Below are 22,693 nucleotides of genomic sequence, written 5' to 3'. Positions count from 1 at the left end.
ATGCAGTGCCATGTCATTTGCTTCTGCATGCAAAGATTTTAAAGTTGTGACAACACCTATTTCTTATGGTACTGTCATGTTGCTTGCTCCTGCCCACCAGTCCTTAGTTTATACCACACATTCTGGTGTATAATACCTGCCTCTTAAGGCCTATTGCATTGCAAATGCTTGTTTACATTCTAGTGCATGTAGTGCTGATTTTACACTTAGTTGAAAAAAGGACTACACAAACCAGAGTGCAAAAGAAAAACTTGAACTGGATGAGCACATTTGACTAATGCTCATAGGAACCCCAAATATTTTTGGCTTCTGCTTTATTTTGTCCAGCCCCATATTTCACTTAATTTGGTCAAAATGTTGTAGAAACTCAGCAATATTCTAAGGCTTCAGTTTTAACATTTCACAAACAGCGTACTATTCTGTTGACTCTTCATGGGGAAACGCTAGAGGTTTCGGTCTAGTACAAGTAGCTCCAAGGCCTGGTCTGTGGTGTCTCCTCAGATATGCCAAATCCCCTAGGTGTAATGATATCATGTGCTTCATAATTCACGCCACCTGTGGTTTAGTTCCCTCCTCCTGCAGGGCGACTTCCTTTGGTAGTGTTATGGTGCAATATTCAGATTCATTCTGAGAATTTTCCAGTGCTTTTTGATGCTGTGGATGAAGGCAGCTTTTGACAGTTTCCTCTCATACCAGTCAGGGCATAGCAGCTAGCTATGTGGCTGTCCAAACAGTGGCTTCAATAAAATAATAGCGCTAACACCCTGGGCTGGCTCATTAACTTTGAAATTGGTGGGGCATAAATATATTCCCTGAATTGGACTGAATAAATAAAAGCGAGAAAGTCTGGCCTCCTTTAGGGAGCGGTTAAGAGGGGTTCTCCTCCAAAATCATTTTTAAAAACACAATCAAATTGTGAAATATACTCATATGTTAGTGGCATGCCATACAAGCCTTAGCTTCCGCAGGGATGTTGAAACTCATCACCCCCAAGAAACATTGTGTCTCCTAAAAAGTTGACTAAATAGCTGAATGTGTTAAAGGCCTCTTAGGAAATCTGGTTATGCAAGTCCATGAAGCCTATCACTTTTTAAAATGCATAAAGCACCATTCGCCATCATAAATACCCTTGCGCAGAGGAGAAGTAGTAATTTCCGGCTCGAGGACAAACAAAGTAGAGCAGCAACTCCCTATTCAATAGGAACCAGGAAGGAGACAACAAAACAAATGTGTTAATACGCCAAAGGCTAGGTGCTGACATGGGAAAGTGGGAACCTAACAACATAGAATTTCTAGACAATATGACTTCCTTCTGACTGCTGATATTGACCCGGAAGAACCCGTCTGACCTGTGTACGTGCCTGCCTAGCCCCTCTCTGCCAGTGTGCTTGCCCCAGCTGATCCAGGCCCAGTCTCCACAATCGCCATTGCGGTCTGTTGCTAAGGAATTTAAACTTTTCTTTATCTTTTACTAGTTTCTGAAGTCCCTGTGCTGTTTGGTATTTTCAGGACATTCCTCACAAAAAAAATGTCTTCAACCCCATACAGAGGTCATGGTTTTTAAGTGAGATAGAAGGTACAGGCAACACATTATACAGACTTTTGCGAGCTCTTCAGAAAAAGTGCGATGCTAGCGCTACCAATGATTCTCAACCCAATATTGTGCTACTAGGAAAGACATATATGGCAGAGAGAAAGGGACGTAGCTAACATTAGTGAAGAAAGTGATGACATGAAGATGGGCATAGCTAAGCATGTGCTTTGAAATTGGGTTCCACGGGGTTGAGTGACTCGCTGTACCCTAATTATGGTAGTCCTTTCTACCCAACCAGAGGGGAGTGGACCCATTTTTCTGGCTTGCATTAACACCCATGGTCCCTTTGATGTGAACCAATGAATGGATAAGAATCCGTCTATCTGAAAGACACATCATGTTGCTTAACTACACATTTATATGAAGGTCACACCATGTACTAAGATGTGGCAGTAGCAGAATCGGGGAGATTTCGAGACTTACTACATTCTTGATGTATGATTAATGTAGACCAGGAGCAATTTTTTTCAGGTAGTACAGCTGCTACCACCAACTTTCACAAATCCCTTCCTGTTGGAGGTTGTAGACTGGTGTAGTACATATGTGTGTGTCTGAACAAGCTTTCCCAGCACTCCACAGTAACAGTACTATAAATTCAATGTAACATACCCCCCTCTCATACAGAAACAACACTAATGATAAAAACTAATCCTCAACCATGATAGCATATGACCAAGATAACAGCGGTAAAGAATTACACAGAAGGTGCAGGCTTGGTTGAAGATTTTGTGAGGTCTGGGGCGAAAACATAATGCAGGGCCATCTGGATGCTACTTCCATTTTTTGTCAGGGGCTATGTGCATCTGTTTCTAAGTATTAAATGCAAATGTACTCCAGGGTAAGATAAACCATGACCTTTTGCAGCATCTATTGTTCTGGCAATATAAGCTGCCTCATTGAAAAAGGCAAGTTTACTTGCAATAAAAATGCATCAATAAATGTTGCTTGAGTAGAGATGGGCCTGGAAAGGAAAGGCCGGGTTCATAATGGCTCCTCAGCTTCCCCTTGGGTTGACCCTGCAAAGGTATACACTCCTGCTAAGCTATATGTATATTTCTTAGGCCTTTTCCGCTTAACACACACCACGCTCTTCGAGTTACATCATAATGATCTTACCAATACATAGACTCAACACCATTTGTTTCACTTTCAGGCATTGTTCCAATGACACATCTTGATGAAAGCAGTATCATGCTACATACACACCTCAAATGCCACAGTGTTTCCACCTATTAAACCTTCCAACAACTGCTGCACTTGCTAGGATCTTAAGTCCAGGTTGTGTTGTCATAAATCTCAAACAACCCTTCTTCCCTTTATTCACGTGCTTCAATCCTATTAATGCCCCCATGTCAACGGTTCACTTTCTCATACCATGTTTGGAAGGAGAATTTTCTCGATACAGTTTCTACACCTCATCTAGTTTCCTAGAAATGTTATATCTGGTCAAACCTGTGTTTCTATTGTACTCCATAGTGGGCACAACTGATAAAAAGTAATCTGCCTCTCAGCAACACAAATTCGTAGTGGAATGAGGTGTATTTTAGTAACGCCAGTCATTCGTCAGTCCGGATTATTACTTGGCATTACCCATTCACATATTCTTGTAATACTCAATTGACCTTTTCAACAAACCCAACAGGATGGTATCATCTTCATAAACAATACTTGATACTGTATTTTTTTTAAATGACCCACATCCTTTCACGCAATCAGTGTCTCATTATCTGTGCCTTCCCTTTCTCGGAACCTCTTTCTACAAAATACTTGTATCATAAATTCTTCACATCCTCCGAATTAACATTGATCACAAATATGACATCAGGCCATTTACCATGATAGCAAACATGACCAATCAATCAAAAATATTTCATTGTCCCTATCCTGGAAATGACACTTATGTTGGGTATCCCGATGTCCACTTATGTCTTAGACATAAACACGGTCAGGGAATTACAAACATTTGTAAGGAATGGCTTCATACACCACCCTGGGTGTCATGCTTCCTCATCATCCGCCCTCACTCACCTAGAGAATCCTCTAGTGTTGAGTAGGCTCCTGTTGCATCCTGGAGCATGCTTACGACCATGCCAAACACGGAGCTCTGTAATACACGTCTTTATTCTCCGGCATGCAACCATTAACAGAGTGCACTGGGTCATAGACTTTATTGACCACACCCAAATGCCTGCCAACTGGTTACGGAACTTTGTAAGGAGTCCACCCAGGACCACTAGGATCCTACTGTACATGATCACACAACACTATATCTCCCCCTTTGTTAAATACAAAATATGAACAACAAATATACAATAGAGTTCCTCAATGAGTCGACGAGGTGCTTGCACCAAACTTCCAGATCGAGTCGTACAAGGTGAAGGAGTTGCACTGTCACCTGGCACGATCAATGTATACTAGGGCACTCAGGTGGACTTGTCTCACTCTTAAGGTCTGGAACCAACGAACATCGAGGTAGATGCTTGAAATATGATGAGTGTCTCATAATGGACTTTCTGGGACGTTGAACGGCTACCATATGTCCTTAGCTCTTCATGACTCTCAATGTTTCAGTATCATTCTTGTGTTTCTGTTATGTTTGATTAGGACCTGGGCCCAGATGTAGGTAATAGCAATTTACCGAATGGTAAATACCGAATTTTACCGATTCGGTATTTACAATTCGGTAATTGCTATGTAGGTAAATAATTCGGTAAAAATACCGAATCTGTAAGATTCGGTAATTACCGATTCGGTAATTACAGAATCGGTATTTGTCATTGATTCCTATGGGCCTTGAAGCCCATAGGATTCAATAGCAAATACCGATTCGGTAATTACCGAATCGGTAAAATTACCGAATTTACAAAGGGGACAGGGTGTCACTTTGACACCCTGTTGCACCCCTGTTTCTGGCTTGTGTGCCATGTGACACACACATACATGCCCTTAGGGCATGTCTGTGTGCCACATGGCACAGGTGTACATGCACAGATGTGCATGTACACTGGAATTCGTTATTTACCATGGAATAGTATTCCATGGTAAATAACGATTCGGTAAGGGCCTGTGGCACTGATTACAGTGCCACCTACATATTGATTTACAGAATCGGTATATTTACCGAATGGGTATTTTACCGATTCTGTAAATTTACCGAATCGGTAAATATACCGATTCTGTAAATAAAATGCCCCCTACATCTCCATTAGCAAATACCGGTCGGTAACGGCCGAAATCGGCCGTTACCGACCGGTATTTGCCGACCTACATCTGGCCCTAGGTCTCTGTCCTCGAAGACCGTGTCCTGAGCGGATCGGCACTTTTCTGCATAGATCTTCAACTTAGTTTTGCAAGAAGTGTCCGTGACATGAATCTCATCACTGTCTGATACTAGGCTCGTGGCCCATTGTGGTAGCTTTGTCCTAGTGGCTTTCCCAAACAGCAAGGTGCCAGGGCTTTCACCTGTTTGTAGAATTGGGAGTTAAATGATAGGTACAAAGGGCTGGACATAAGGCTGACTTAAGATAAATTCCTTTGAGCGTTACATGTGCTAGGATACTCTTTTTCACCTAGAAAATTGTGCTGCCAATGTATTTCCTACAGCAGGAACATTCTATGCAGTATACCACATAGTCGGTTTTCCTGGAGGTATATTTCCTGATTTCACATGGCTTGTTACAGAATGGGACATCATAGGTCATCATAGGGTTCTTTGCTAACCAAGGTAGCTGAGCGTTAGTCTAGAAGTGGCTCCGAACCACTACATCTTTAATGTTTGTATTTCTCCAGTACGTGATACTCAGTGTTTCCCCTATGTGTGCCTTAATTGCTTCTTTGCTCTTCAGGATTTCCCAATTTCTGTTAAAAATTTTAGCTACTCTGCCAGATTCGGTATTAAAGGTTGTAATGACCCTCGCTCTATTTAGATTCCTATTTTCTGCCAAGGGATTCTCCATCGACTTCCCAGGTCCATATAGTAGCCCATATCTACCTGTCACTTGAAATATTTATATTGCCTTTGTCAGGTGCTTATTTGGATATCCCCCAGCTCTGACCCTCATAATGGCCCCTCAGGAGGACAATCACACACCAACAGCCAACACCGAGAAGGAAGAGGAAGTTCAGCTTTGAGGAGCAAATATTGGACGAACTACAGTTTTCTCTGATACCTTAAAAAAGGGTAGAGACAAAGCCACCAGTCCGACACCACAATTGCAACATCTAATTCTCCAGCCTCCACCATGACCTCAAAGCCACCAACCCCATGACACCTCAGCAATTTGTTGCCTCAAAACAAACCGAATCAGATCAAGGTAGTGCCTATGGTCCACATAGGGGCACATTCCAATGAACTCCCTAGTTATGCACACAGCCAGGTAAAGAGCCTGCGACCAGGCAACAGATACCGCCCCATTGTCTAGTCAAGGAGAGCAAGAAGACTGAAGTTGAAAGAAAACAAGTGTCAGTGGTTGCAGCCACCCAATTGGGCATCACCAGCTCGGTCAGACAGTTCTCTTGATACAATAGGTAACACTGAGAGGAGACTGAGGAATTAGTTAAGCACCTCTCTGAGGCATATCGCAAAGAGGGGACAAGAAGTTACGGCTAAGGGGAAAGTTATCTCCAGTGAGAACATACAATGAACACTGGACTTTGACTGCTAAAACTGCCTCCAGGGAAATAAACATCATACTGGCATCATACTGGGATGCCATACATGGTGTAGACTGCTTGAGTTCAAACTGGAGATGCAACAGTATCTCATTAGCGTCCCTTTCTATGGAGAGCATCTACTTGGCCCTAACGTGGACTGTATACTTCTGAAAATCAAAAAGGATACAGAGACATCTAAAGGTCATGGGTGCTCGGCAGACTCAAAAGTCTGCTTTTCGTAAACAGCTAGCAATAGGGGGTTGCAAGTTAGCAGCACTATCCAAAGACTGGGACATCAGCAACACCAATCCTTTCAAGAAGGCCAGACATTCAAAACCTACGGCAGAGGTGGCCATTATAGAAGTGACGGAGGCAAGGATAAATGTGGCTCCAGGAAGGGCATCTCTACCACGGAACAGTGTTTCCCCCAACATTTCCATGGATCACACTACACCAATTGGGGGTGAGATTATTCCGTCTAAAGAAATAACCTCAGACAGGCGGGTCATCTTGGTGGTACAGTAGGGGTACTGCCTGGAGTTGAACACCACACCACCGAACATACCAACTTGTTGTCATGCAATGAGTCAAGGCCACCTAAGACTATTACAGGAGAAAGTATAGGCACTCCTTGCTAAAGATGCCATTAAGCTAGAGCCCTTTTACCAGCGGGCCAAAGAGTTTACTCCTGGTATGTTCTCATCCCCAAAAAGAGTGGAACTCTGTGCCATATCTTAAACCTAAGGTATTGAACAGGTAGAGCCTGTTGGAGCATTTCAGAATTGCCATCCTGCAGGACTTCATTCTGCTGCTCTGCCTAGGAGACCATATGGAGACCCTTAAACTCAGGGATACCTACTTTCCAATTTCAATCTATCCAGCAAATCACTGCTACCTGCATTCTGTGTCAAGTGGACAACTCTACCAGAGCAAAGTTCTACTATTCATGTTTACGACAGCCCCAAGAGTATTCACTAAGTGATTGGCAGTGGTGGCTACACATGTGAAAAAGAGCAGCAGACAAATTAGTGCCTGACACACACTCAACACAAAGTGTCTCTATTGCACACACTATGGCCCACCGTCAATGTAAAAAAATTGCATCTCTAACCCCTCCAAACACAACTCTTTTTAGGGGATGTGCTAAACACCACACCAGGGAAAGCCTTTCTGTACCAAAATAATGTGATGACATTCACCCTCTCATGGTTCGGGCATCACCATCAGGATAGTAACGAAACAGCTGGGAATAATAGCTTCATGCATAGCACTCGTATCTCTTGTAAGATTACATATGCGTCCACTACAAACGTATTTAGCGAGGTAATTGTCACAAAGTACGGCCAATGGGAAGATCTAGTGTTACTGGAGCTCAGTCTTCAGCAAAGCATGAAATCGTATAATCAGAAGAACTTGTTGGGCAGTCCATTTCTTGACCCTCAAACACAGGTGAGCAGTACGGTGGATGCTTGTCTAATGGGTTGGGTCACACCTCAAGCACATGACAATCCAGCATACCTGTAAAATGTATCAACAGGGGTGGTGTATAAGCTACATGAAATTGACTTGGCAATTCATTTGGCACTCAAAGCATTTTAAAACTTACTTTCGGGAGAAAACAGTACACATAAAGACAGACCTCCATTACCACCATGTACTATATGCAGAAACAAGGGAGGACTAATTAGACTCTGCTGTCAGTTCTAGCTCAGAAGATTTGCTTTGGGCCATTCGCAGTCTCTGTCTCTTGTGAGCAGAATACCTTCTTAGGGTGGACAACGACTTTGCGGACCTGCTATGCAGGATGCACCAGCAAATCTACAAATGTGTTATGAATTTCCAGCTCTTCATAAGTACTTCCAAAAACTGGGCACACTAACAGTAGATCTGTTCGCACCCATCAAAAATGCAAAATGTCAAAGCTTTTCCTCTAGGTAGCAACACACAACTCAATGTGGATAAATTGTTCAGGGATCTTTGCCCACGCTTTTCCACCTTTTTCCCTGAACCCATACATAGACATTTAATTGAGGCAAATATCCGATTCTAGTCGCTCCAACTTGGGTAAGACATGATATTCAAAGCTTTTGAAAATTTCACTATATCTTCATGGAAAATTGAGATCAGACCTATTGTAACAGAACCATGTGTAGCTCAGACACCCAAACCCCAAAGAAAAACTGAGCCATCGGTCATCTGATGCAGGGGTGGTTACTTGATTAGGGTGGAAGGGTTGCACCCCTGCTTTGTTTTCTGCCTAAATTACTACCTCTGAGGTCTTAGAATTTTAGTTACCTTCCCTTACCAGAGGAGTGTATGCAAATCCTGGATGAGACGTGCAAGCCTATCACACCTGCTTTCTATGCATCCAAGTGGAAAATGTTTGTCTCCTATTGCTCAGTAAAACATAAAGGTCCACTTACTACATCAGTTCAGGATATGATATGCTATTTACTGCATCTTCAAAAGGTGGGGTTAGCATGCACTTACCTTTGTCTTCACTTAACATCAGTGGCAGCTTGAAAACACAACAGAGAATATGTATCCCTGTTTAGACTTCATGTGGTCAATTGTCTTTGAGGGGGCCTCAAAGGCCCCCTCAAAGAGTTTTCCAAAGCGTCAGTCTGGAACCACATTGTAGTGTTAACAATTCTTATGCCACATCCGTTTGAGCCACTACACTCTTGTAACATGTGGGTCTTGTCTTGGAAGTTGGCCTTCTTTGTCACCATTACGTCACTGAGAAGAGTTAGGGGCCTATGTATGAAGCCTTTCTCCCGTTCGCAAATTAAGGAATACGTAAGAATCGCAATTAATATTGCAAATCCTACATACATTGCCTTTTGCGAGTCATTAATATCAAAGCTTTAAAATTCGCTATTAAGGACTCGCAAAATGCTTTCTTGTTACATATGCCCCTTAGTGTATTGCAGGCGCTAAAAGTGGAGAATCATTTTATCCAGTTTCACGAGAATAGGGTAGCATTGCACACAAACCTAAAGTTTCTTGCAAAGTTGGTTGCCTTTTCCATGTAACCTACCAATAGAGTTGCCTGTTTTCTTCCCACAAACACAGTCAGTGGTAGAGATCCATCAATCGACCTGAGCAACTGTCGCTTTCACAAAGCCACACCTGGGTAGTCCTATTTCCAAGGGTAACCTAGCCAGATAGATCATCTGTACACAGAGGCAAAAGCATGCATGAACTCAGAACAGTTGAGGTCAACATTGTAAAACAACAAGGAGTAAACAATCAAAGTCAGATACCTACTAGTTCAGTTTCTCATATAGGGCAAAATATTTCCCGTAACATTCAGTGAAACAATCATATAGTGGTTCGTCACAGCATAGTAGAGTAAATGGCAAATCTGTCATCGGTCCACGAAGTATTCTTGAGTTTTAGTTCCGAAAAGGGCGCTAGAGTAAAATACCAGTTTAACAACCATTCATAAATACCTAGCAAAAGATACGTTGGGAAAAATTTCAAATCTGTCAACAAGGGGACTAGAGAGATAGTACATTAAGATGCAGTTAATGTCCACTCAGGGAAAGCCATTTGGCATGTTTCTTGTCAGCGGACGCCCACAAACACAGCGCCATTGCTGGCGTGCCGTTAGGCCACGCCCCCCCTATTTTTTCTCTTAAGGGTATGTGTCTACACCGTACGCGCAGCGGACGGGCGCAGCGGGCGTGCCTAAGGCAAGCCCGTCTTCGCCCGTCATCGCCAAGTCATCGCCTCTCGCCACCCCCCCTGCCCAAAAAACTCGGACGACATACGATTATGACAAAAATCATCTCCTAGCTCTTAACTCGAATCGACGATGCGACAAGTTGGAGGGATGCATTGGACAGACTGCTCTCCAATGTAATTCCTGTAGCCTACTCATACCTGCGCCGCGACTACCCTGTCACAGAACCGCTAGAAAGAACCTTTCATCGCTCTTAATCGCTCAGCTTAACGTCAGGTCCCTGGTTAAACACCACGCGGAGATACATACTTTACTAACAGACGAGAACCCGGACATATTATTCTTATGTGAAACCTGGCTCACGGACGATCTAACCAGCATCCCCAACCTAACTCTACCAGATGGGTTCTCTATGACCTCCATCAATAGAGGATCGAGGGGTGGCGGCATCGCCGTCATTTATAGAACACCTTACACCTGTACTTTCGTGAAGGAAGACATTACGGGCTGTGAAGGCGCACGGTTTAAAATCACCACTAGCCCTCATTTCTCCCTCTCAGGCCTCTTTATATATAGACCACCGGGCCCCTCCTCGAAATTCATTGAGGAACTCTTAGAAATAGCCCATGCCCTGGTCACAAGCTCTGCTAACTTCACGATCTTGGGGGGTTTAAACCTCCACTTTGACGCCTTTTCGGATCTGACCATCAGCAGTCTTTTAGCGGACCTAACAGCCTTGCAGCTGACCCCTATCATACAATCCTCTACACACTCGGCTGGTCACTTACTCGACTCGGTTTTCACGAATATTCTGGAAGCTACTCCTATGGGATGGACGGACCACTTCCTTGTTTCTTTCGTGATTCCGGCCGTTACTCAACCCAACAGGGCATCGTCCATCGCCTGCCTTAAACGGCCCTGGCACAAGCTCCAAAACATAAACCTGCCTGCCAGTTTAGGAGAACCCAATTTTGAAATCACGAACGACATTAACACGTTATATGCCGCCTTTCAGGAATGGATCACCAAAGGTCTCGATACCATCATTCCAGCGAAATGGACGAGAGGACGGAACACCCCCTCGAACCCATGGTATGACGACAACCTAAAAATTCTTAGAAAAGAATGTAAAAGAACGGAGCGCAACTGGAGGAAGGAGTATAGGGACAAGGACAACGTGTCCTACTTGACCACACTCAAGCGATACCACAAAGCTATACGCGCTGCCCGTGCGTCCTTCTACGCCAAAGAAATTGACTCCAGCCCCAACCCCACAAAAACAATCTTCAAATTGGTCCAAAAATTATAAAACGGCGGCAATCCTGCCGCAGGCATTTCCTCCACTCAGCAGTGTGAGGACCTCGCCACCTTCTTTACAGAAAAGGTGAGAAAGATCTATAGCACCTTCTCACAGAACTCCTCTGTTCTTGCCAGCCCTCTCCAGGTCCCTAGCAAAGGCCCCGGGCTCACTTATCTGCCGCCCATCTCCCACGAGGATCTAGCTAAACTCTGCAGAAAGGTGAAATCCGGCGCCCCCTCAGATCCCATGAGACCAGCCCAGTTTCTGGATAACCTGGACTTCTTTATTCCCTCTCTGGCCATGCTCCTTAATCTTTCCTTCTCATCTGCCATAGTACCCACATGTTGGAAACAGGCCTGGATTACCCCCATTATTAAAAACCCACTCTGGACCCCACAAAGCCGGAGAATTACAGGCCCGTCTCACTGCTCCCCTGGGTGTCCAAACTGGCAGAAGCCCATGCGACCACCGTACTCACTGCCCATATGGCCGAAAATAACATCTTGGACCCTTCCCAACACGGGTTCAGACCTGGACACAGTACGGAGTCCGCCCTCCTCTCCACCACCGAACACCTGAGGATGATCATGGACGCCGGTCAGAGTTCTGCGCTGATACTACTGGATCTCAGCGCGGCCTTTGACACGGTGTCCCATGAAATCCTGTTGAGCCGTTTGGAGGGCATCGGGATTAGGGATAGGGCACTTGAATGGTTTTGATCATTCCTCACGAGCAGATCCTTTCGTGTGTCAGCCCCCCCATTCATCTCCCACTCTCATGCGATTAGCCAAGGAGTACCACAGGGTTCTGCCCTCAGTCCGTCCCTTTTTAATTTATACATGCAGCCCCTGGCGGCAGTGGCCAAAGAATGGGACCTCACGCTGGTGTCGTATGCCGACGACACACAGCTAGTTATCACCCTCACTGAGATGCCCTCTACCGCGGCCACAAAATTTAGGGATGGACTGGCCGCTGTTGCCACCTGGATGACTGAAAATTGCCTACAGCTGAACGCAGGAAAAACCGAGGTATTACTCCTGGGTAAGAACCCCAGTCACTGGAGTGACCACTGGTGGCCCCCACTGTTGGGACCTACCCCCCTCCCAAATCCCTGGTCAAAAACTTAGGAGTATGGCTGGATTCCGCACTTAACTACCAAACCCACACCAAAAAGGTAGCAGCTACATGCATTGGGTTGCTGAGAAGCCTTTATCCCATTCTAGGCTTCTTTGATCCCAAAACACGGCAGCTCATTGTCCAAGCCACCATCCTGTCCCGACTGGACTATGCGAGCGTACTACTATTAGGCGCTAACAAAGCCGAAACAACTAGGCTCCAGCGAATACAGAATTCTGTGGCCAGGGCAATTGTAGGCCTCCCCAGAAGGTGCTCCGCTAGAGGCACCATCCAGAGACTACACTGGCTTCCGGTGGAAGCTCGCATTCAATTTAAGGCCCTCACCACTGCTTTTAAAATCTTGAATGCGGAGGGCCCTGAACTCCTCCAATCGCTGCTTACTCCATACACCCCCCAGCGCAACCTGCGCTCCATAGGTCAACACTTAGCAGTGGTCCCCCGCACAAAGTTCAGCCGCATCGGAGGTCGCTCCTTCAGACTCCTGGCGGCAAAACTATGGAACTCCCTACCCCTCCACATCCGCTGCATCGACAACCTACTCACTTTCCGCAAAGCTATTAAAACTCACCTTTTTTCATGTTGGTAGGTCCCTTTTCTCCCCTCCCTCACCCCAGTAGGTTGTGCTATGGTTCTTAGCGCCGGGACGCCCCGTTGCTGGGGCAGCTGTCGCGCTCAACAAACCCTTAACATAACATAACAAATAGGCAGTGGAGGGATTGGTTCTCATCTCCGTAGGAAGAGCTTTCCAAATTCTAGGTGCAAGGCGGAGAAAGCACGTATGTACGTACTTTTCTTTTTGAATTTAGGAGGTTTCAAGAGTATTGTGGATGTACTTCCGACTGGATCCAGAAAGAACAAGCTTGTTCGCCAGATAGGCCGGAGTGTTGAAATGAAGGGCTTTATGTGTGAGGCAAGCTATTTTGAAACGGATCCTGGCTTCAATAGACAACCAGTTGAGCTGCAAAAGGTCAGGTGTGATGCAATTGTGTTTTTTGGAGCCTGTGATGAGCCTGGCCGATGCATTGAGCGTGGCTCTGAGAGGGGCCAAGCCATCTTTAGGAAGTCCTGCAAGGATCACCAGGCCATATTCCAGTCGAGATATCACCAGGGAGTGTATGGCAGGCTGTAAGTCTTCTGGCGAAAGGAAAGGCTTGAGTTTCTTAATTGTGTTATGAAAGTCGGCACCCTTAATGGTGGTGCTGATGTGAGTTTGCATATTAAGGTATTTGTCCAAGGTAATGCCCAATGATTAAGCGGAATCAACCACGTGAGGGGTATAGTTAAGGGCTGTGAGTTGTTTTAGCCATTCGCGGATCGGTGCAGAGTGGTTGTGTGGGGCAATCAGCAGGAACTCAGTTTTGAGGGTATTCAACAAAAGATGGTTCTGGGCTAGCCATTGTTGAGTTTACGAGAGAGCCTCATTTAAGGTTTTAATGTCCTCCAGAGAGGAGATCTTCAGGTACAGTTGCATGTCGTTTGCGTACATGTGATAATTAATTTGAGAATTGTTCAGAATGACGGTGAGAGGCTCCATATGTAGGTTAAAGAGCGTGGGCGAGAGTGTAGACCCTTGCGGAACTCCAATCCTTACCGCAGTACTAGATGCGAGGGACTGGTTGAGTTTACTCCTTTGAGTGCGGTTATGTAAGAAAGAGGCAAACCACTTTAGGATCAGCCCCGAGAGACCCATCCTAAGTTGAAGAAGATTAATCAAGTTTTCATGTTTGATGTTATCGAATGCAGAAGACAGGTCCAGAAGGTTCAGCAGACAGGGGACATTTTGATCTAGGGATTTCAAAGCATCATCCACAATGTGAGTAAGAGCAGTTTCGGTACTATGCCCTGCTCTGAAACCGAATTGATAAAGGTCAAGTAGTTGAAATTTTTCTATATGGTTGCATAGCTGCTTGTGGATGCATTTCTCGAGGAGTTTGGCTAGTGTCATGATGTTGGTGATCAGTCGGAAATTGTTAGATCAGATAGATCTGAGTTGGGCTTCTTAGGGAAGGGAGTTACTTGCCCAATTTTGAGTCAATCAGGGATGCTCCCTTGCAGGAGCGATTCATGAATGATCCTCGACCAAAGCGGTAGAATGGGCGAGTTGAGGTCTTTAAAAAATGTTGCCGGCAGAGGATTATTGAAGTGGTTTGCCGGTTTAAGAGTTGTCATAGCGTGTAGTAGTTCTGTACAATCTGGCAGGATAAAGGAATTCCAAGAGGCATCATTTTTGGGAGAACAACCCAAAGGTAGAAAGAGTGCAGAGGGAACCCTGAGCTCCCCTGATGATGTGGTGTAAATTAGAGGTGGCACAATGGGAGTGTTAGGTTGCAACTCCAGTTCAATTATCTTTGTTTTTTCAGAGAAATGCACTGTGAAGTCCTCCCCGGTAGTCAAGGAAGCCAGGTTGGGGTTGGACGTGTGGTTTGATTGCTGTTTGATGATTTCAAATAGTATATTGGGTCTATTTTTAGCACCGTCCAGCTGCTCCCTAAAATGGTCCGTTTTAGCAATGCGGATTTTTTTGTTGTATGTACTTCTAATTTTCCTTAGTTGGTGGAGGCTGGTGGTGGAAGGCTCATTTCTCCAGAGCCTTTCTGAAGACCTAAGTTTACGGCGTTCGTCATTTAGGGTACCATTAAACCAAGGTTTGGATTGTTTGAGAGGGATCCTTTTAAGTTGTTTTGGTGCAATGGTGTCAAAGATATTTGCGACAGTGCTAATGTAGTGCTCAGAAAGATCATCAAGGTTGGTCATGTCAGGGGGCGGCTAAAGTCCATTCATAGTGATGGAAGTAAGATCATTAACGTTGATGACTCTCATGTTGCGAGACAATTGTTTAACTCTAAGAGGTTGTGAGTGGTCTTTTCCAGAATGTGGAAGGGGATTTGATGATGAGCCGACCAGTCACAAGGTAGGATGTTATCCAGTTGGATGATATTGTCTCTTGCAATAATGAGGTCAAGGGTTGCTCCTTTGTTGTGGGTAGGTCCCTTACAGAACTGAGATAAGTTGAGATCCAAGAGGAAAGACTTAAAGGAGTTGACTAAAAGATCATTGGTGTCATTCCAATGGAGGTTGAAGTCTCCGAGGAAGATATGGTATGGTTGATCCGAACAAGAACTGATAACTTCCATGATTTGCTCTATGAAGAGCAAATTGGCACCCGGTGGATGGTAAATCGTGTGAAGCACACAGACAACCTTGCCCTTACTCCAAATTTCTGCTTTTAGAATGTTTTATAGTTAAGCTGGAGTGGTGAATGAAAGCAATGCCCCCCCTCCCAATTCTCCCCAGCCGATCACACCGTATAATGGCATAATCAGGTGGGACTAAGATGTCAAGAATAGGGGAGGAGACCTTGTTGAGCCAGGTTTCTGTGAGAATCAGTAAGTCCAAGTTTTGCGCTAATATGAGTGCAGAGATGTCCGCAGCATGTTTCACAGCTGATCTGTAGTTGATCATCATCAAATTAATGTAGGGGGAGGTGTTAATGTCTTCCTGATGAGTGGTAGTAATTTGGAGTAGGTTATCCTTATTAACCGATCTGGCGTTGAACCTGGGTTCCCTGTCAGGGTCCGGGAAAATAGCGGGGATGTTAATAACGGAGTTAGAGAAGGCGCCTGGCCCTGTGCCAATGTAAGAAAGTACAAAAGCGAAGGTGTCCTCCTTGGAGAGCTGAGGTTGAAACCTACGCCGTCTGGATTGATGGTTAGGAAGAGGCCTAGCATTCTAGCCGGAACTTGGTAGGGATTGGGTAAACGATTGTTCGACCCCATCCCCGAAGACTCCAGGAGGATTGCGTTCCCCATTCCCCATAGGAGGGAGGTTATTCCATACCTTCTCCATCTTCATGGAGAATTGTAATAGAGACTGCATGATCTCTTTGACAGCCCGGAGATTTTGCTTGATGTCAGCGAACTTCTCCTCAAGGTAAAGCCCTTTAGAGCACTCCTCACCCTAGTAATAGATGAGGGGTAGGATTCCGACGTGGGGAAGGAATTGGAAGGGACAGTAGGTCCCTTACCACATTTACAAGGGGAGATGGAGTTCCGCTTGAGTGTGGTTTTGTCGTCAGCCAGTGGTAGATTATCCGCATGAGTTGGAGTCAGATACGATGCAGGAGGGATCGTCGCCGCACCAAGGGAGGGCTTGGTAGCAGGCAAATTGGTTTCCAAACCGTCTCTTGGAGAAGTGCAGGGGGCAGAGGAAGGTGAGACAAGGCTGCGTGGAGAAGGACTGGGGTCAGTAGCAGTGTCCAGCAACGTTGAGGAAGGAATGCCTGCCCCTGGGGGTAGATTAACAGGGTAGTCAAGGTTAGTAGTGTGGAGGGTGTGATGCACAGTCCTCGTATTGTTGGAGCTGACAGACCGGCTAGTGGGTAAGGCAGGTGATGGGCAATTTGGCGTCAAGAGGGGGAGAGGAGGAAAACTTCTGGGTGCAGCCCCTAGGTGGGAGGTTATCAGATCAGTACTACCAGGTCCTCAGATCCATACTACCAGGTATCTTTGAACACCAGGGTGGACAAGCTCAGCCTGCGCTGCCTGGTCTATCACAAATGACAGTTACCCTGCCAGGTGGTACCAGGCATCTTCCAACACTAGAGGGAGCCCAGCCTAATATTTATGTCTCTGCTGAGAACACACAATATAAAACATGTTATGTGGTGGAGTCGCTAAGAAGGCTCTCTCTCCGAGACACATTGAGGATAGTGTTGAGCACAGGATACCTGTACACCTTTACGCTGCTGCCAACCGTGCCCCAAATTCTACAGAAGATCAGGAACCCAAGGTCTAAGTCATACTAGTAGCTCCAGATTGAGAAAGGAGAGTGTAGTACCTGGACTTTCTGGACATGAGCATGTGTCTTCTGATCAGGCTACCACTTCAGAAGGATCTCTTGTTGCAGCTGCAGGGCAAGGTCTTACACCCGAGATTCAGTGAGCAGTGGCAGTTGACTGCATTTGATCTTTCTCCCCAGGTTGTGAATGTCATCCTTGCGGCACAGTACCCCTCTACAAAAGGTGTCTATTCTGGGCTCAGGACAAGTTTGTAGCCTGGTGTGGAAACAGCAAGACCAACCAGTTACAGGCCAAGCTGTTGGATGTATGTTTATTGTGGGCACTACTAAAGGTTATTTGCTGCCCTTTCGGCCTTTTTATATTACTGGCCCAGGTGTCTTTGTTCAAGCCACTTATTCTGATTAGGTGTCTAAAAAATTGGATTCATTTGTGTATGCCATTCAAGCGCATACACTGCTGTCCAGTACCACTCCTGACTCTGAAGACTGTGTTTCTGGTTGGGGTGACTTCAGCTCGTCCTGTGACTGAACTTCAAGCTCTCTCAGTGCAGCTTCCTTATACCATCTTTCTCCCAGACAAAGTGGTACTGCAGACAAAGGTGTCCTTTTTGCCTGAAGTTGTTATTGCTTTTCATGTTGGACAATCCATCACTCTTCCAATGTTCGTTTCCCCCACCTCACCCCGAGAGAGAGAAGAGACTCCATTGGATGTACCCTAATAGAGCTTTAAGCCTTTACATCGAACACACCAAAGACCATCGGGTGGACGATCAGCTTATTGTAGGGTTTGCGGGTGAAAAAATATTCAAGGCAGAAAAATACTTTGTCATAGTGGGTAGTCCTCAGTATCAAGATCCGCTATGCACTGACTCTGAAGCAGCCTGTGGAGGGGTCGAGGGCCCAAACCACCAGGGCCAAGGCTGCTATCACGGCACCAGCACATGAAGTGTTTGTACTCAACATCTGTCAGGCTTTGAAGTGGACATCGATTCACACTTTCATGAAGCATGACTGATTTGACAGTTCGGTTTTGCAGCACTTTTTGATCTGAGCTATTCAACAGACCAACCCCTGTAGTGTGACGTGAAACACTGCTTAGCTGTTTATTCTTTTTTTTAAATTTATTTTTATTGCTGTTCTATCAGAGGGTATGTAAAACATTCATACATTTAACATTACAGTTCCATTGACAAGAAATGCTCTAGTATCTATTCTAATCTGTGGTTATATGTATCTATTAGAAGAACAAGTTACTTACCTTTGGTAACCTTGTTTGTCGTGGATACTCTATCTAACGGCAGATTCCTCGTCACCCTCTTGCCTCCCTTTTCTGCGGAATGCTCTCCTTTCTGATCTAAAAATCAATCTAGGAAGCTGTACACTGGTGTTGCTGATTATTGTTGGGGTCTGTGTCTGAGGGCGCAGACAGAGCCAAGAAGAAACTGGCATCAGCGCTCAGGGATGGCACTTCTATGCAACTCGGTTCATCACACAATGCCACCTACTTGTGCATGGGAGTAATACTGACTAATACTGACTAAATCTTCCAGTTCCAATCTGGCGCCTTAGCATATTCTAAAGGTGAGGAATCTGCAGTATATATAAAGCATCTACCAGAAAGAATGTTATCAAAAGTAAGTAACTTGCTTTTCTAAACCAACTCCAGAAGTGTGAGTTTGTTTCAGAAAAACAAAAAACTAATAATGATCATAGCCTGGGAGTGGCCTGCATTGTTCACCAGAGATGAAGGCATTTGCCTAAAAGTGTCCGTGGCTAGATAGGGCAACACCATCTTTTCATCCTTCAGTACTTCCCTGATAGGACAGTGTGTCCTTGTTGCAGTTGGACTCAAATACGACCTGATCCATATCATGCTTCCCCAGTGCGGGAAGGCTGTGTCACAAACATCAACCAATCAATCAGATTTATTATAAATTACTAATGCGTGAGGGTCTCAAGGCTGAGTTTATTAATTCTTCTTAGGGTGACTATGTGTCAGGTTCACTTCAGTGCAATATTTACTAAATCTGCTTTTTCCCTCAGAAATATCACAGATCTGATCCACCCCAAAAACCCTTACCTGCTGTTCCTGTCATTCGTCCCAAAGCGGTGGTGCCTGGAACCCGAAATACAGCTACTATAACTGGAAAGAAGAAGGGTGTAATGACGCCAAGTGCTCAGCCATGAATCAATCCTGCCAACCACAGAGGTAAGAGTGTCCTGTTATGAGAGATGATTGAAACTTGAGAGAAGGGAGAAAACTGAGAGAGAGAGAAAAGAGGGGTTGAGTGCCTTAGCGGCTGCTACCAGATCCCGGATGTGGGGTGGGGGCAGGAGGGGTGGGGGTGACGAAAAAAGTTTTTTAAAAACATACCTGTGACGGCCGGCAGCCGCCTCTTCTCCGTCCTCTTCTTCCTGACTCGTGTCCTGCAGCAGGATGCAGGAAGCAACAGGAAGTACCCAGCCTCCTAATAACCACATTGTGATTGGTCTGAGTGCTGTGGATCAGCCAGGGAATGGGAGCCTGGCCATGTTCTCCGCACAGGCTGTAATGCAGCCTGCATGGAGAAGCTGCAAAGTTCTCAGGCCAAACAGTCATGTGCACTTAGGAGTGGGCAAATCACTCCTCCCCTGCTCCTCTGTTGTCGGAGCAGCCCCACCCTAAAAGTAAAGCTGCAGCAGAAGAAAACATAAAATGATAATAACACAAGTTATTATCATTTTATGTTTCCTGTACTTCACTGCTGTGAAACAGTGGGTCAATACTCCTCTGCCTTAGCGGAGGAGCCACCACTGGTTGAGTGTTCATATGTAAAAGTCCAGAAGTGAGAAAAACCTGACATAAAAGAGCTCAGTGGGAAGAGAGCAGAGGTTGGAGCCCAAAAGGGTAAGAACACAGATGTTTGAGAGAGATCACAATGTTGAGACCCAAAATGGGAGATACAGGGGAGGGCCAAGAGGTGGGAAATACCAGAGGCGAGCGAGGGAAAAGGGATCTAGAGGCAAGAGAATATGGAGGAGAGTTTAATTTCAGAGGAGAAAGAGAGAGTGACTTAGAGGGAAAGGCCTGCATAGCGTGGTAGGAGAGTTTAGTTGAAAGAGCTCCCAGATATTAAAGACCTCAAATTCACAAAACAAAGAGGGGAGAGGATTCAGATGAAAAAGACCCAGGAAGGTGAGATGAGAAAGAGGTTTGATGGGAGAGAAGCTGGAAGTGAGAAACCCTAGAGTGGGCAGACAAATTTTGGGGGAGGGCATTGGTGGAGAAAGAGGGTGGCAGAGAAGAGAGAGTCTAAAGGTGTGAAAGATCAGATCTGTAAAAGCGAGCCCTGAGATGAACTATTTCAATGGAAAGAGAGCCCAGATGTTGAAACGTTGGAAGGTGAGGGGGGTCAGAAATGAAAGATCTGTGAGGCAACAAAGCCCAGAGTCAAGAGAGCAGAGAGGGAAGAGAACCTGGGGGCTACTTATACTGGCAGAAAACATGCTTCTTCAAGCAAGCACCTTTAGTCAGTAAACCAGGATACCCCAGGGTGCCAAAATACAGATGCCCGAGTGCTTAGGTATTTGCATGGACAGGAGCTCTTGCTCAGTAACAAGCTTTGCTATGATCACCTTTCCAAGCAGCTGAAAGTGCCAAGTGAGATACATGTCTTATGATTGTTTTACACTGAAGTAGTACAGTCATACTTACCCACTTGTATTTAAGTTTAATTCCTGTGAATCAAAATTATCAGGGAATGTATGTGAACTATGGAGTACTTGCTTGCCTCTGTTCAGTTCTGCAGCATCTGACTTTAGATCTTTTTCTGAGGAGGATAACTTAAGAAATGACTTCTCAGATAATTAATATAGCATTGTGTATACCCCAAGTGCACCACTGTTTGGGTCTGCCAGGCAGCCAATGAGCTGGCCAGATTTTTTAACTCCACTCCTCCTTTGTATCACATGTTGAGTAAAAAAAGAACTGCCTTTAGCGCTCAGCTCTTTCTCGGCATTTCTTTATTATTGTTTCACATGCAGAGAGGGCCACAGTTATTACAGGTTGAGTTTCACTACTACATTAAAAATATGAATAATTTTGCCTTTTTCCTTCCTCTCTTTAGTCCTACCATTTACAATTGCAGTGCCAGAGAAATTTTCTTCAAGTAATGTCTCTGGGCAGTTGATGCAGGGCAAACTTGTCTAAAAAATCATCAATATTGTGTTTTCACAGCAGGGACCGCAATCATTATTTAAGCTATGTGGAACCTTTGGGCAACATAGATTATGCCGATGCTCCACATCTACAGGGCATTTATTGCTTATGCAAAAAACTTCCAAATTTGCACCAACCTGTCAGACAAAATCTTGGGGGGTGTGGAGAGAATGCTGATATTTTATTTCAATATGGGACAGTCTTCCATTGAAGAATCTGTCTGAAGTACTCCACCTCCCTTATCTTCAAAGAAATTACTAAACAAGGAACCTGGAAATGGAACCATTAATTGAAAAAGGATGAAAACTTGGAGCTGACTCTCCTGGCCTCCTTTGAGATATGGATCTCACAGAGCCTGGTCAAATGCAAAAACCTTGGCTGCTGCTAAAAACAGTTGACAAGCTCCTCTTCATCAAGAACCGAAACAGCTCAGACTCCCTTATCAAACGGTAAATCATTTCAAATGCTGTGCTCACAGCAGTCACATCAATGAGGTTTCCTCCATTGACAGGCTCAGGCAAAGGACTTTGGCTTCTCCTAGGCAACAAATCCATTGGTGATGGGTTCACGGACAGTGAAGAAACCCATTTCAAAGACCTGTACCCGTCTCCGGGAGACCACTCCCACAGATCAGAGGGCATCAACTGGGCACTTTCAACTTTGGCTTGCCTTGGCTCTCAATACACTACTACCTCCTCGAGAATTACAGGCTCATGGAAGGCATAATACCCTATCATGGTTCATCAAGGAATTCAGAGCACTGAAAGCCGTACAAAGGACACTGGACAGATGATGGATACGTGGTATATATAAGCGGACAGGATTTGCCTCCAGCAATACAGAAGTCAATCATTCAATAAAACTTTATTTTGAATGTAATCAAAAATGCTCTGAAAACTAGAAAGAAACATTACAAAAATAATATATCAAACCAAAAAAGAACACTTTAAAAAAGCTCCAAAATAAAAACAAGAGGTCTTTTCGCTAAGCATTTGCAGGAATCGTAGGACAACCCTACACCTTTTAAAATTATGATTTTTGGAAAAATAAGTAATAAAAAGCACCTCATAAAGAATTCATAATAGTTACAAAAAAAGATAAAATGTTACAGAGATTGACTTGATGCTTCATCACACGGACAAGTATATCAGAATTCATGTATTGCCCAAGTTGAAAACATAACAAACAAAGGATGATGCCTAAATGGAATGTAAAAATGAGTGCCCTTTCCCACGGACCAGATTCCCACATTAGATAAGGTTCCAGATCTTCACACGTTTTCAGTATCATGTGCTGTCTTACAGGGGGTTTCCTTAGTTCAGCTAC

General features: G+C 44.8%; 1 protein-coding gene across 1 annotated transcript in view; it reads left to right on the top strand.

The window, feature by feature from the left end:
• The window catches only part of ADAM19 (ADAM metallopeptidase domain 19), a 353,591-nt gene that overhangs the window by 310,207 nt on the left and 20,691 nt on the right, over positions 1-22,693 (top strand). The window contains exon 22 of the mRNA XM_078653717.1: positions 19,213-19,378. Coding sequence (XP_078509843.1) covers positions 19,213-19,356 — 144 coding nt within the window. The 3' untranslated portion in view covers positions 19,357-19,378. The remainder of the gene's footprint in view (positions 1-19,212; positions 19,379-22,693) is intronic.

This window comes from Lissotriton helveticus, chromosome 7 (assembly GCF_964261635.1).
Source record: "Lissotriton helveticus chromosome 7, aLisHel1.1, whole genome shotgun sequence".
Taxonomy (NCBI): Eukaryota; Metazoa; Chordata; class Amphibia; order Caudata; family Salamandridae; genus Lissotriton; species Lissotriton helveticus.
This window is presented reverse-complemented; position numbering and strand designations above follow the sequence as displayed.